The sequence below is a fragment of the Micromesistius poutassou genome (assembly GCF_964030765.1).
Source record: "Micromesistius poutassou genome assembly, chromosome: 14".
NCBI classification, from domain to species: Eukaryota; Metazoa; Chordata; class Actinopteri; order Gadiformes; family Gadidae; genus Micromesistius; species Micromesistius poutassou.
The window spans coordinates 18,550,478-18,566,767 of record NC_140284.1 but is presented as its reverse complement, the minus strand read 5'-3'; the positions used below and the strand labels follow the sequence as shown (position 1 = coordinate 18,566,767).

The following is a 16,290-nucleotide window of genomic DNA, read 5'->3' as shown; positions in this document are numbered from 1 at the left end:
TGAGGCTTTAGTCCAAAGCGTGAAACCTGTACATCTTCTACCATTTGATGCTAACACTGGTCTGCGTCTATGTCTGCGTCTGCGTCTGTGTCTGTGCGCAGGTGCAGGAGACTCCGGCAGAGGAGAACGGTCTGCAGATTAGCAGCACGTTCAGCCTCAACACAGACTCCTCCTCCTCCACCTCCTCCACCTCCTCCAAGGCCAACTCCTCCTTCAACCCTGGGAGAGGAGCGGCCAACAGCAGCCAGCCTGTCTCCAACGGAGACACACACACACGCACAGGTAACACACACACACAGGTAATGTGCACACACGCACAGGTAACACGCACATGCACAGGTAACACACACACACACGTACAGGTAACGCACACGGTCACACACTGCTTACGCAACAATGTCTCACAGATATGTTGTCATTTATGTGTCAATCACGCAGGATTTATACGTTATGGCAAAATACATTATAATAAATATGTAATAAAGAGTTACTGTTACTGGCGTAACCTGGATTACAAACACTGGGCTTCGTTGCCACGGCAACAGAGGAGAGAAGAACCTAGAAGAGAAATGATGCCATCCATCTCCTTCCCCTACCTCTCTCCCCCTCTCTCCTCTACCGCTCTCCCTCCACTTGCCTCCCCCTCTCTCTCCCCCCCCCCCCCTTCCCCTCTACCCCTCTCGCTACCCCATTACCCCCTCTCTCTCCGCCCCTCTTCCTCTCTCTATCTCTGGCTCTCTTGCTACCTTCTTCCTCTCCACACACACACACACACACACACACACACACACACACACACACACACACACACACACACACACACACACACCTCCACCTGTCTCTCTCTCTCTCTCTCTCTCTCTCTCCAGACTCTTGGATTTCCCAGTCAGCATCGTTCCCTCGGAACCAGAAGCAAGGTGGGGTCGACTCCCCCTCACCGGCCCCCTCGCTCCCTAAACCTCAGGGCCAGTCTTCCTCGTCCTCCTCTTCCGCAGCCGCCCAGCCCCCGGCCCCGCCCAGGACCGTCAAGGTACCCCTCCTCCTTTGTGCGGGCCAATCACAGCTCTGCTCCGGCTGCTTCTAGAAAAGTGCTCCCAGCCTCGGCTGTCGGGGATCCCACTTGGGGTCGCCTGATGTGCATTGTAGGAATGCGGGGGGGGAGCTGCTTATAAGCTTAACGTTACAGACAAACAACAGCAAACTATTACTAGCTATTAGTAAAAAAATGTCGAAAAAAAGGTTGAAAACACACTGTTCTACACTGGCTTTCGGCCAATCACGAGAGCAGGAGAAATAGCATTGTCGGTTTGGCTTGTTTTGATAAGGACGGCATCCACTCCAGTCCGTTTAGAATCTGGATTCACTCCTGGTTGCAAGTGTGGTGACTGTGTGTCCTTGTGGACACTAACATTCTGGATTCCCCCAGACTTTAACCGAACGAGAAACACCCCGGTTTCCCACCACAGTAGGAAACTTTCCTTCTCAGAGGCTCTAATTGGTCGAATCTATCCCAGTCCTTCTGGAATAAGGCTGTGGGTCCAGCACCACCCTCTTTCCCAGTAGGAAACACCAGTAGAACCAACTCTGGTGCTAAGTTAAGTTCAGTTATCCTTTATTGTCCCTTTTTTGGGGGGAAATTCTTCCTCTGTTTTTGACCCTGATCTGGGAGCCGGTGAACGCAGGGGGCTCACCTGCCCACCCGGAGCAGTGGGCAGCTGCAACGCAGCGCCCGGGGGGAGCAGGTGGGGGTTTCAGGTGCCTTGCCCAAGGGCACCTCGTCCGTGGATGAGGACGTAGGAGAGTGCTGCGCAACTACCCTCCGGTTACCAGTCCAACTCCTTAACCAGTAGGCCACGGATGCCCCTGACATAAAGGCAGTGATTGGATGATGGCTACAGGGAGATGGCATCATCTCAGGGTGAGATGGTGAGGTCATGCAGTGAAACAGTCGGTCCACGAGAGGCTATTAGTTACTTGGGTGGTATTAGTTATTCTTGTTTTGCAGCTGTAGCTAGCTGGTCCGGTTGTCAGTGGAGCGTCTCTGGCGTTGCCATGACAACAATGGCAGCACGGTTTCATGGTAACCAGAGAGACAAGAGAGCTCTTGGAGGATTCAGTCTGGTCATGTTCAGGGCCAGGGGGCCTCTATATCACCCAACCCCTTAACCTATATGACTCAATCTAGGGAATATGCCTATATGACAATGACTATCGCATTAACACATCCAGTTTCTATTTTGGTTTTGAATGACAGTTGCCCTCTTGGCTCCTCGCTTATTTTACCAAAGCTTACCTGGTTTGGTACCAGCGATGACCACTCAGGATACGTATGCATTTGTGAGTTAGTTAGTTAGTTGGTTAATTAATAAATAGTTCATTATTTAGTTAGCATGGAAGTCCACTAGGGGGCAGCTTTTTACATTCTGTCGAAGTAAAAAGCATTGGTGCAGGTTTTATATTATCTTTAAATTTGCCACAAAAGGAAAAATGTGCTCTTACGTCCACATTGGGTGACCTATAGTTGAACCAAGATAAAGACCAAGAATACAATCATATGTATGTATGAGTGCTTGCTTCTGGTGTATGGCAGTGTTATGTAATTATGAAATATGACACTGTGCACTGGCATTAAACTAAAAGTGAGTTTATTTGTCTGTGTGAAATTTTGCAAATATTGCTCTTCAATAATACGGTGATTCATGCCATTAATTAGCTATGCACGTAATAATTCACATTCCCTTCGAATGTAAGCTGGTGTGCCTTGGTGAACTCTCTTGGTGACATTTGACCCCTTCCCTCCCAGGTGACCTGTGCCAACTGTAAGAAGCCCCTGAAGAAGGGCCAGACAGCTTACCAGCGCAAGGGCTCCACCCACCTGTTCTGCTCCACCACCTGCCTCTCCGCCTTCTCCCACAAGCCCGCCCCCAAGAAGACCTGCACCATGTGTAAAAAGTAAAGAGAGAGAGAGAGAGAGACGCACGCACACACGCACGCACACACACACACACAGGCGCACACACACGCACACGCACGCACACAGTAGTGTTCACCGTGTCTTAGTGTTTGTATTGTTCCATCCAGAGTTGTCAGGTGTCAGACCTGTTCCCATCCACACCATATGGCGGGGCGGAGGGGCACAGCCTCCTCAGGTGCAGACTGGTCCCTGCTGTGGGGCCCATGGGGACCAGGCTGGCAGGCTCCCAACCTGCCGGGGGCCCTGGGGAGGAGGCGTGGCAAAATGTGTGATTGTGGGTGTGGCTTTGTGATGCTCTGATTGTTGAGGGGACCATCATGTATACACCGATTATATGTGTGTTTGTGTGTTTTTAAAGGGACGTCAGCACTATGAAGGGGACCGTAATGTTATATATATTATTGACGTGTGTTTGTGTGTTTTATAGGGACATCAGCACTATGAAGGGGACCATAATGTTATATATATTATTGACGTGTGGTTGTGTGTTTTAAAGGGACATCAGCACTATGAAGGGGACCATAATGTTATATATATTATTGACGTGTGTTTGTGTGTTTTATAGGGACATCAGCACTATGAAGGGGACCATAATGTTATATATATTATTGACGTGTGGTTGTGTGTTTTATAGGGACATCAGCACTATGAAGGGGACCATAATGTTATATATATTATTGACGTGTGTTCGTGTGTTTTATAGGGACATCAGCACTATGTAGGGGACCATAATGTTATATATATTATTGACGTGTGGTTGTGTGTTTTATAGGGACATCACCACTATGAAGGGGACCGTAATGTTATATATATTATTGACGTGTGTTTGTGTGTTTTATAGGGACATCACCACTATGAAGGGGACCATAATGTTATATATATTATTGACGTGTGTTTGTGTGTTTTATAGGGACATCAGCACTATGAAGGGGACCGTAATGTTATATATATTATTGACGTGTGTTTGTGTGTTTTATAGGGACATCACCACTATGAAGGGGACCGTAATGTTATATATATTATTGACGTGTGTTTGTGTGTTTTATAGGGACATCACCACTATGAAGGGGACCGTAATGTTATATATATTATTGACGTGTGTTTGTGTGTTTTATAGGGACATCACCACTATGAAGGGGACCATAATGTTATATATATTATTGACGTGTGGTTGTGTGTTTTAAAGGGACATCAGCACTATGAAGGGGACCCTAATGTTATATATATTATTGACGTGTGTTTGTGTGTTTTATAGGGACATCAGCACTATGAAGGGGACCGTAATGTTATATATATTATTGACGTGTGTTTGTGTGTTTTATAGGGACATCACCACTATGAAGGGGACCGTAATGTTATATATATTATTGACGTGTGGTTGTGTGTTTTAAAGGGACATCAGCACTATGAAGGGGACCATAATGTTATATATATTATTGACGTGTGTTTGTGTGTTTTATAGGGACATCACCACTATGAAGGGGACCATAATGTTATATATATTATTGACGTGTGTTTGTGTGTTTTATAGGGACATCAGCACTATGAAGGGGACCGTAATGTTATATATATTATTGACTTGTGTTTGTGTGTTTTATAGGGACATCACCACTATGAAGGGGACCATAATGTTATATATATTATTGACGTGTGTTTGTGTGTTTTATAGGGACGTCAGCACTATGAAGGGGACCGTAATGTTATATATATTATTGACGTGTGTTTGTGTGTTTTATAGGGACATCAGCACTATGAAGGGGACCGTAATGTTATATATATTATTGACGTGTGTTTGTGTGTTTTATAGGGACATCACCACTATGAAGGGGACCATAATGTTATATATATTATTGACGTGTGTTTGTATGTTTTATAGGGACATCAGCACTATGAAGGGGACCGTAATGTTATATATATTATTGACGTGTGTTTGTGTGTTTTATAGGGACATCAGCACTATGAAGGGGACCGTAATGTTATATATATTATTGACGTGTGTTTGTGTGTTTTATAGGGACATCACCACTATGAAGGGGACCGTAATGTTATATATATTATTGACGTGTGTTTTATAGGGACATCACCACTATGAAGGGGACCATAATGTTATATATATTATTGACGTGTGTTTGTGTGTTTTATAGGGACATCACCACTATGAAGGGGACCATAATGTTATATATATTATTGACGTGTGGTTGTGTGTTTTAAAGGGACATCAGCACTATGAAGGGGACCCTAATGTTATATATATTATTGACGTGTGTTTGTGTGTTTTATAGGGACATCAGCACTATGAAGGGGACCGTAATGTTATATATATTATTGACGTGTGTTTGTGTGTTTTATAGGGACATCACCACTATGAAGGGGACCGTAATGTTATATATATTATTGACGTGTGGTTGTGTGTTTTAAAGGGACATCAGCACTATGAAGGGGACCCTAATGTTATATATATTATTGACGTGTGTTTGTGTGTTTTATAGGGACATCAGCACTATGAAGGGGACCGTAATGTTATATATATTATTGACGTGTGTTTGTGTGTTTTATAGGGACATCACCACTATGAAGGGGACCATAATGTTATATATATTATTGACGTGTGTTTGTATGTTTTATAGGGACATCAGCACTATGAAGGGGACCGTAATGTTATATATATTATTGACGTGTGTTTGTGTGTTTTATAGGGACATCAGCACTATGAAGGGGACCGTAATGTTATATATATTATTGACGTGTGTTTGTGTGTTTTATAGGGACATCACCACTATGAAGGGGACCGTAATGTTATATATATTATTGACGTGTGTTTTATAGGGACATCACCACTATGAAGGGGACCATAATGTTATATATATTATTGACGTGTGTTTGTGTGTTTTATAGGGACATCACCACTATGAAGGGGACCATAATGTTATATATATTATTGACGTGTGGTTGTGTGTTTTAAAGGGACATCAGCACTATGAAGGGGACCCTAATGTTATATATATTATTGACGTGTGTTTGTGTGTTTTATAGGGACATCAGCACTATGAAGGGGACCGTAATGTTATATATATTATTGACGTGTGTTTGTGTGTTTTATAGGGACATCACCACTATGAAGGGGACCGTAATGTTATATATATTATTGACGTGTGGTTGTGTGTTTTAAAGGGACATCAGCACTATGAAGGGGACCATAATGTTATATATATTATTGACGTGTGTTTGTGTGTTTTATAGGGACATCACCACTATGAAGGGGACCATAATGTTATATATATTATTGACGTGTGTTTGTGTGTTTTATAGGGACATCAGCACTATGAAGGGGACCGTAATGTTATATATATTATTGACTTGTGTTTGTGTGTTTTATAGGGACATCACCACTATGAAGGGGACCATAATGTTATATATATTATTGACGTGTGTTTGTGTGTTTTATAGGGACGTCAGCACTATGAAGGGGACCGTAATGTTATATATATTATTGACGTGTGTTTGTGTGTTTTATAGGGACATCAGCACTATGAAGGGGACCGTAATGTTATATATATTATTGACGTGTGTTTGTGTGTTTTATAGGGACATCACCACTATGAAGGGGACCATAATGTTATATATATTATTGACGTGTGTTTGTATGTTTTATAGGGACATCAGCACTATGAAGGGGACCGTAATGTTATATATATTATTGACGTGTGTTTGTGTGTTTTATAGGGACATCAGCACTATGAAGGGGACCGTAATGTTATATATATTATTGACGTGTGTTTGTGTGTTTTATAGGGACATCACCACTATGAAGGGGACCGTAATGTTATATATATTATTGACGTGTGTTTTATAGGGACATCACCACTATGAAGGGGACCATAATGTTATATATATTATTGACGTGTGTTTGTGTGTTTTATAGGGACATCACCACTATGAAGGGGACCATCGTGGCCCAGGTGGACTCCAGCGAGTCCTTCCAGGAGTTCTGCAGCACGGGCTGCCTGGGGGCCTACGAGAACAAGCAGAACCCCCCCAAGACCGCCCTCAAGACCAAGTGCACCGTCTGCGGCAAGCTCACAGAGGTACACGCACGCACGCACGCACGCACACAGACAGACAGATGCAAACACAAACAGACACACACACAGACACGCACAGATGCACAAATGCACACAAAACCATGAATCAAAATATACATAGTAGATCAGCCCCTCACACACACATCGGGTGGTGTAAGGCCTCCGCCACCTTGCCTGAGGCGGCGTTGCCATGGATACCGTGTGAAAAAAAAATCTTGTTTTATCCAAAATGGTGGACACTTCCCCTCGACTCACAAAGGAGCGTTTATGAGTCGTCCCTCGCAGCGGCCGTTGCCATGCAAAGGTTACCTAAATGTTTTCTTAACATTTTTTTTCCAGCAGCATGCTTGCGTTATACTATGAAAAATATAATTTCTTTGCTTTTTTAAATTATGTGGTGTTGTTTTTTTTGAGAATCCTCTCTTATCGTGGGCCGCATTGATTAGGTTATAGGTTATATTCAGTTGAGTAGTCGCAAAACGTTTCTGTCTGGGTCCACTGTTGGGGGACTATTTGATATAAACTAGTACAGGCTTTTCAGCAGCAACCGTTTGGATCATGGGGTGGTACCCAGTCTGGCGTTGTGCCGTTGAGCAAAATAAGAAAAACCCTGTCAGATCCAGGGGAACTCAACGTGGATATGGATTAAGAGAGGAACAGTCAGAAGGGATTCACCCCAGAAGTCCATTTTCAGGTTCACCCAGTCTTAAAATCCGTCCCAGTATTTAGTTCCAACCACCTTACGCTCCACCCCAGTGGTCTGACTCAGTCGAAGAGCGCACTCACACTAGGCCATCTGTACCGCGCCCGAGTACATTTGCCCGCTAAAGTCTAGACCGTTTGGCTAGTGTGAGCACGCCGTCCGTACTCAGGTACAGGTAAATTCCGTGGCCTCAGTGGCCGTGGCCTCAGTACCCTTCGGAGAGGTGTGCTCAGCTCCACGGTACAGATGCTAATGAGCCGACATGCGCACACACACGGATACGCAACCTATATGTACAAGAGGCAACCGTACTCAGGCCCAGTTGAGATTGCCCTAGTGTGAGCACAGGCCAGCGGCACAGTGGGGGGGGGGGGGTACTTGAGCACGGTACAGGGCAACTTTGCCTAGTGTGAGTGCGCCCTAACTCATTAACTCCCTGCCTGGATCCCTCCGCCCGACCAAGGCGGTGACGTTAACACGAGGGGCCTTTGGTGTCCCCAGATCCGGCACGAGGTGAGCTTCAAGACGGTGACCCACAAGATCTGCAGCGACGCCTGCTTCAACGTGTACCGCATGGCCAACGGCCTCATCATGAACTGCTGCGAGCAGTGCGGCGACTACCTGCCCAGCCGCGCCACCGCCAACCACGCAGTGCTGGTCGACGGCCAGCAGAAACGCTTCTGCTGCCTCAACTGCATCAAGGAGTTCAAACAGGTACGCTTGCGCTTTGGCCGTACTGTACTGTACGTCATTAGAAGAGAAGGGAAACTGGACCGATGTAAGCTGATTGAATTGGATGAAGGTTACACATAGGTACCAGCGATGTTGTGAATTCCAGGTGGCGGATTGAAAGGGAACTCTCACAGTCGCTATATATGTAAAAAAAAATATTGTGTTCACGTCCCCAAGTAAGATACTGAAATTAAGTGTTGATTTGGTACCGGAAGCAAAACCCATGTAATGGTTTATAATAATACCTGGCCCTCGTGCATACCCATGAAAACACCGCGGTTACCCTCGGAGAACGCCGGATACCAGCGTAGCAGAAGCTATGCTGTAGCTAGGCTGTCGTTAGGCTTGAGCTTGTCTGTTGCTGGGCTGGAGCTAGGCTGTTGCTAGGCGATGGGCACCCAGGGCCCGATGCCTGGAATTGTACTTGTTGCTCAGCAACTTCAGAATTCTCAACAGTCCTGGAGATGCTGTAAAAACGGCCCTTGCCTCTTGAATGCTGTTGGCAAGAGCATGGTGTAACACACACACACACACACACACACACCAATATGAAGGGGACCCTAAGGATATATACGCACAAACACACACACAGGGACAACACCAATATGAAGGGGACTATAACACACACACACACACACACACACACACACACACACACACACACCACCAATATGAAGGGGACCATAATGATATACACACGCACGCACATACACGGACACAGGGCGGGCACACATACATGGGGCCACACATACATGGGGTATGACAAGGTCAAGGTGGCCTACCTCACTGTTTTATGGCAGGTCATTGTTTATAGCTTTATGGTGAACCCTATCAAACCCTCACCATATGTCTTCCAGTTGCTTATATTTACTTCCAGGTGAAGTGCATGATAGTTTATACGTGGTGTCAATTTCTGGTTTTGGCTTGAGATAACATTTTGTGCTTTTGGTTTGTGAGTGTGTCTTTTTTTTTTTCCTGCCTTGTTCACTGAGTAGCCTTGTTGTTTTCTGACGGTCACCACACTAATGACCAATATGTTCCCATGGCAACGCGTTAACCTTGCCCACTGGCGTCACCCCTACCCTCTCGTTAGAATGGTGCATAATGAAATACTGCGTTCACTGCTGCCCTTTTAGGGTCCTTCCCTGGCCGGAAGGGCCGATGTCCTTCGTACACTTCCAACAAAACCTCTCACTGTTGACACAAACAGTGTTAATGTCCCTGCAGACTCTGAAAAGGCTCCGATGTACCTTAGAATGAAATAGAAAGGGGCATGTTTGCGTAGGCTGCAGAACTGATCCAGTGAGAGAAGACGCACAATTGTAGTCCTGTTGCAGGAGGTGGTTTGTTGTAGTGCATGAGCACCTTGCTAAGTTAGTGGGGATGGGGGGGGGGGGGTAGGGGAAACCAAATTGGGGGAGCTCCAATGAAAAGCAAGTTTCCAATGTCTAAAGCGTACTCTACTCTAGTTTCTCACATTTATACATTTAAAATGTCATTAACTTAATATTGAAGATAGGTAGGAGATCAAAGAAATAAATAAAAGAAAAATCCCCCCCTTAAGGAGGTTTAACATTATGCTTTCTCACAAGCTGCCCACCCTATGTTTCTGTACAGTGTTGTATTCATAAACTTTTCATTGACAGGAGATATATTCAATCCCCTCATGGGTCAGAAATTAGCTGGTGTAAAATCTAAATTGTCTTGCAAAGAGGCATGCAAAACAGATAAGAGTTTTCACTCACTAATAGCTGACCGATAGCTTTTCATTTCGAAAACACAACATTGAAATGACAGCTCTTTACTCTCACCTACAGCCGATTGAATGAACCATTTGTCTTCTTCTTCTTCGGTGGTGTTTCCCAGCTGAACAGTAAGCTGTCCAGCTGCTCCAGCTGCAAGACTCTGATCAAGACGGGGGAGGTCCTGCATGGTGTGGGTTCCTCGGGGGTCCTGGGGTCATTCTGTTCTGCTTCCTGTATGAACAAACCCAAGGTCACCACGCCCCTGGTCCTCAGTGAGTAGCCCCCACGGTGTCTGTCTCTCCGTCTGGCATCTCTGCCTGTCGATCTGCTTGTCTGTCTGTCTGTCTGTCCATCTGCCCCATCTGTCTGTCTATTTGCCTTATTTTGTCTGTCTGCATTTCTGTGTGCCCAGCCATCTGTCTTTCTCCCTGTCACTCACTGTCTCACTGTTAATGATTTACCTGTGTGTGTGTGTGTGTGTGTGTGTGTGTGTGTGTGTGTGTGTGTGTGTGTGTGTGTGTGTGTGTGTGTGTGTGTGTGTGTGTGTGTGTGTGTGTCCGTCCCTCCCTGTGCAGACGCAGAGCCCACGTGTCACTTCTGCAAGAGGAGCTCCTTGCCGCAGTACCAGGCCATGCTGCCAGAGGGCGACGTGCTCAGCTTCTGCAGCTCCCAGTGTGTCACCAAGTTCCAGGTCAGCCCTGGGTTAGGGGAGAGGGTTAGGTTCTGGGTTAGGGGAGTAGGGTTTAGGCATTAGTACCATTTTGTTTAGTTGAGGTATTCGCTTAGAGATCTCATTGGGTCAACTCTCTCTGTCTTTTAGAACGCCGCTCTTGAGACGGTGACAAACGGGCAGCCGCCGGTCGGCACGGCGACCAACAGCATCCAGCTGAAGTGCAACTACTGTCGAGGAGCCTTCAGCCTGAAGCCGGAGGTCCTGGAGTGGGAGGTGAGTGATCTGCACGCGGACCGCGTGATCTGCACACCGTCTGTCCACATGACCGTCTTACGGTCTCATTACCAACTGTGGGACCGTCGCCCACTGTTGTGTGATCAAAGTACACGGAGAATAGGCAGCTCCTGACAGGAAGTGGTCTTTTGGTTGACAGGTCAGACGACCAATTACAGACCCGACGGTTTTGTGTCACACAATGCATTGAGAACGGTCCTCGGAAGAGAAAGAAACACGAAGCGGGATTTACAGACTGGGATTAACAACAAAATGGCTCAGCCGCTGACCACACCTCAAAATATCTAAATGTGTGTCTGTGTGTGTCCGTGTGTGTGTCTCTCAGGACAAAGTGTACCAGTTCTGCAGCCGGAGCTGCTGTGAGGACTACAAGAAGCTCCACTGCATCGTGACCTTCTGTGAGAACTGTCAGGAGGAGAAGACCCTCCACGACACCCTCAACATCTCCGGGGTCAAAAGACCCTTCTGCAGCGAAGGTGCCCGCCTGTCTGTCTGTCTGTCTGTCTGTCTGTCTGTCTGTCTGTCTGTCTGTCTGTCTGTCTGTCTGTCTGTCTGTCTGTGTCTGGGTTACCTAATAATAACCATGAGGACTCAATCTCCTCCTACTGTAAACTAATAATAACCATGAGGACTCAATCTCCTCCTACTGTAAACTAATAATAACAGTTCACAGTTTGAGCCATTACCCGGTGGCAGGCGTTGATGGGTGTCTGGTTCGGGCTGGTGACTGACTGGAGGTGTGCGGTCTGTCTGGTTCCGGCTGGTGACTGACTGGAGGTGTGCGGTCTGTCCCCGCAGGCTGCAAGCTGCTCTTCAAGCAGGACTTCATTCGACGGCTGGGGCTGAAGTGCGTCAGCTGCAACCACTGCAGCCAGCTGTGCAAGCGCAGCGTGACGCGGCAGCTGGGCGGCATGACGCGCGACTTCTGCAGCGACGCCTGCGCCAAGAAGTTCCACGACTGGTACCACAAGGTCTGCACCGCTTCTATACAAACACACGCACGCCGCTGTACCACTAATCTAATCTAAACTAATCTATTCGCCACGCTCAGGGTGGAGACGCTGACTCGTGTGCTGTTGGTTTTCTTTTTTTTTCAAAGATTTGTTTTTATTAACAGATGCTCAAATGACAGCACAATTGCAGTTCAAACAGTGTGTCAAGTTCCATTCATGCATTTGGAAGCATTTACAAAAGTAAAAGCACATAAATACTAATAATACTTAAATACAGGTTAATACTCAGCCAGATGAATATTTGGATGTACTAATATAAATGTATAAATTCACGAATGGATCAGAAATGATCGAAATTGAAAATAAAAAGAACAAAACAGGAATTTATAGAGAATGGAGCTGCTGTTGGTTTTCTTGATGGAAAATCAATACATTGGAGAGATGGTCTGATAGTTGCATAAAGGTGCTGTGTAAGAACAGACATGCCATGTGGTTTGGGAACTACTGCTGTTCACTTATGCCGCTTTTCCACCGCCAGTACCAACTCGACTCGACTCGACTCGCCTCGACTCAACTCGGTTTGGTTGCGTTTCCATCTAAAAAAGTACCTCTTCAATGTGGGCGGGTCGTAGAAAAGAACCTCTCCACCATGGGCGGGTCGTCATTAGGTTTTAATCACGGGAGACGCGATTCCCGGGAAATCTGAATCTGATCAAGACTATTTCCTGATTCCCGGGAAAGGTTATGATGGGAAATAAAATAAAAAGCGCAATGACTGCGCGTCTATTGTTGTCATACGGTAACGTTGATAGAGGCGAAACTCGAGCCCTAGGAAAGGAACGACACTGAAACGAAACAGCGAAACGCCGGTCCGTGGACCCCAGCCACGCCGGACACACACAACCACGCCCGACACACATAACGACGCGCAGCCTAACTCTAGCCCCGGGAAAGGAGCGACACACACGGCGAAACGCTGATCAGTGTCCCCCTCGGGAGCGGGTTCGTGGACTCCAACCACGCCGGACACAACTTAACTTGAGTGAATATTCCCATTTACAGCCGCTGGCCAATCAGTTACCAGCAGCCTGTTTACGTCACACAAAAGTACCTACTCCGCTGGCATGGAACCTCGACGGAGGTAGTACTAAAAAAAAGTACCCGGTACTAGGTACCAGGTACTTTTTTTGCCAATGGAAACGCAAATAAGGCGTGGCGAGTCGAGTCGAGTCGAGTCGAGTAGGTACTGGCGGTGGAAAAGCGGCATTAGCGTGGCCCAATGCACATGCGTCCCCAGTGGGATTCATATGGTGGTCGTAGTCATTGGTTACTACCTGGCCATTATTTTTATGCTAAGAGACACTTAATGATTTGTTTATGGTGGTGAGGTGTGTGCATGTTTTTCTTTTTGAAAGGATTTTATTTTTGTTTGAACCTTTTTATGTTTCTCTAAAACATAGAAATCAAATAAAAATACATAGTTCATATAAAAATGTCTGTATTTCTATGAATTAGTTTACACTGTTACTTTCGTGTTTGCACTGCTGAGGAACGCCTGGCCCTGAAGCCCTCCATTGTCACCAGTGGCCACTGCTCTGTATGTACTCTTATGTACTGCATGTACTGTATGTACCACAAACGTGACTGGTGTGTGGCTCTGCGGTTCCCGGTGTGCCCCCTAGGCGGCGCGGTGTGACTGCTGCCGGGTGCAGGGCAACCTCACGGAGTCGGTCCACTGGAGGTCTGAGATGAAGCACTTCTGTGACCAGAAGTGTCTCCTCCGCTTCTACCTGCAGCAGAACCAACCCGTCATGGTCACGCAGAAGGGACCCGAGAACATCAGCCTTGGTGCGTGTGCGTGTGTGTGCGTGGTTGTGTCGTGTGTTTGATTGTGTTTTCGTGTGTATCGGATGGTGTGTGTGTGTTTCTGTTTTATTAACCATGTGTTCTATTGCTACACAGGCGTGGAGGTGCAGGGGGCTAAACTTGGGGTATGTATAAACTAAGCTGCATGGTTGGAAATATAGCGTGAAGACTTGTTGATCTGACTACTGAATGACTGATGTGTAACTGATGAACTGGTTGTTGAATTGACGAGTAAAAGTTTTACTTTGACTAACAGTTGACTTTTGACTTACTGTTTAACCGTCTGTTCTGTTTCTAGTTGTTCACTAACTGTTGACTGTCGTGTTTCTAGCTGACTGTCTGACTTAAACTGTCTATTGTGTGTCTAGTTGTTGACTGTTTAACTGTTGTGTCTAGTTGTTGACTGTGCGTCTAGTTGTTGACTGCTGAACTCTGTTGTGTGTCTAGTTGTTGACGTATCGTGCGTCTAGTTGTTGACTGCTGAACTCTCTGTTGTGTGTGTAGTTGTCGACTGTTGACCTTGGCGTTGTGCGTCCAGTTGTTGACCTCTGTGTTGTGTGTGTAGATGCTGAGCCAGGGTTCCATGGTGTATCCGGGCCTGCTGCGTGACGTAAAGAACAAGGCCGTTCTGTGTAAACCTCTCACCCTGACCAAGGCCACCTACTGCAAACCCCACATGCAGAGTAAACCACTGCAGACAGGTAACCAGACGCCCTCACCTGCAGCGCTGGAACGGTCACATTCTGCCGTCGGTTTACGTGGTGACCTGATGATGTAGTGTATATTCGGCTGTGATGTTATGAGGATGTCATGTTTGTGTGATGTCATGTTTGTATTCTGCTGCGATTATTGTCATTTTCACACACAGCAGAATGTCATGTTTACACATTGACGGATGGACGGTCCGGCAGTATGTAACCGAACAGACCTACGGATGATGTCTTCTTCATGCAGTGATGTAACGACGATGTCATCTTCATGCAGTGATGTCATGACGATGTCATCTTCATGCAGTGATGTAATGATGTCGTGTGTGTGTGTGTCCAGATGCGGACGACGGCGTGAAGAGGGAGTTCATCCCGGTGCCCATCCCAATCCCCGTCTACATCCCGGTGCCCATGTGCATGTACGCCCAGCTGACGCCCATGCCCTTCTCCCTGCCCTTCCCCGTAAGACATTTAAAACCTGATCATAGATCATAGTGCAAGTTACCAACCACAGATTAGAGCCCAATATGAGAAATGGAAGATGGGTACTTCGGGAGGGTTTTCAGCTCTTTAGAAGCTCAAGAATGTTTTAATTTGGAGAGGCCGATGCTGTGGTTCTTCATTGCATCCTTCGGCCCCGCCCACAAAGCCTCTCTCACTACCTGGCTCTACCTCCATGCACACCGACCATTAGACGCAGCTGCCAGGATGGCTCACTATCAGGGGAACTGCTGAAAAACAACACACACACACACATTTGTATTGATTGTCATCGTCTTTACGGCATAATTGCCAAGACTGTTTAAGCTTTAATCGTATGCATAAGCTGTGATACTATATTAATTGAATGAGACTGTAAAAATGCAAAAAGAAACTCTTGACGATGGTGGTTTAGTAAGAAAGGCAAGAAAGAATTAATCTCTGTAGGGTTTTCTCCTCTGGTCGTTAGCCCTGATCCTCGTCTCCTCGTTCCACAGGTCCCAGTGCCGGTGTTCCTACCCAGCTCCCAGCAGGGGGTGGACCAGCTGGTTCAGAACATCACCGACCTGAAGACCAAAGTCCTCCTGGACCCTCTGGAGACCCTCAGACCAGAGCCCTCCCACGACAACCACAAACCAGGTACCAGAGGTACCCCTCCTGTTAGTTAAATACTAACCTTGAATTCCTGATTGCTCTGCGCTCTGTCCAGGTACTTTCTTTAAACGTGCTATTTATTTTTCCACCCCAATTGTGATTTTTAGGCTTTGGTTGCTCTCAGTCTCTCTGTTCCAAGTCGTCCGCTAAAGTACTAAATATACTGGGACTGCAATCACATATGCAGATACCAATACAGATGACTTTATTGATCCTGGAGGAAATGATTTGTTACAGTAGCTCTGCTAAAACCAGCAACATCAAGGTGAATAGAAAAGAATAGAGTATGCATGACACAAAATACAGCATTATTAGAAATGTTAATTATAGATCAAATGTCCCTCTAACCAACAACAGAATGTAATAAAATATTATGTATGTCAAATAAAAGTACATATGTCACTAAAGAGAAGTAAAGTAAGGGACT

The 16,290-nt window shown here is 46.1% G+C and overlaps 1 protein-coding gene across 1 annotated transcript in view; it reads left to right on the top strand.

Moving 5' to 3' along the window:
* The window catches only part of zmym2 (zinc finger, MYM-type 2), a gene marked incomplete at its 3' end in the record, with an annotated part of 28,713 nt that overhangs the window by 10,848 nt on the left and 1,575 nt on the right, over positions 1–16,290 (top strand). Inside the window, exons 3-17 of the mRNA XM_084478267.1 lie at positions 102–282; positions 870–1,030; positions 2,804–2,952; positions 6,897–7,059; positions 8,261–8,473; positions 10,358–10,508; positions 10,812–10,927; positions 11,057–11,182; positions 11,529–11,679; positions 12,002–12,174; positions 13,839–14,004; positions 14,119–14,147; positions 14,588–14,723; positions 15,070–15,191; positions 15,707–15,857. Of these exons, the coding sequence (XP_084334393.1) occupies positions 102–282; positions 870–1,030; positions 2,804–2,952; positions 6,897–7,059; positions 8,261–8,473; positions 10,358–10,508; positions 10,812–10,927; positions 11,057–11,182; positions 11,529–11,679; positions 12,002–12,174; positions 13,839–14,004; positions 14,119–14,147; positions 14,588–14,723; positions 15,070–15,191; positions 15,707–15,857 (2,188 nt within the window). The remainder of the gene's footprint in view (positions 1–101; positions 283–869; positions 1,031–2,803; positions 2,953–6,896; positions 7,060–8,260; positions 8,474–10,357; positions 10,509–10,811; positions 10,928–11,056; positions 11,183–11,528; positions 11,680–12,001; positions 12,175–13,838; positions 14,005–14,118; positions 14,148–14,587; positions 14,724–15,069; positions 15,192–15,706; positions 15,858–16,290) is intronic.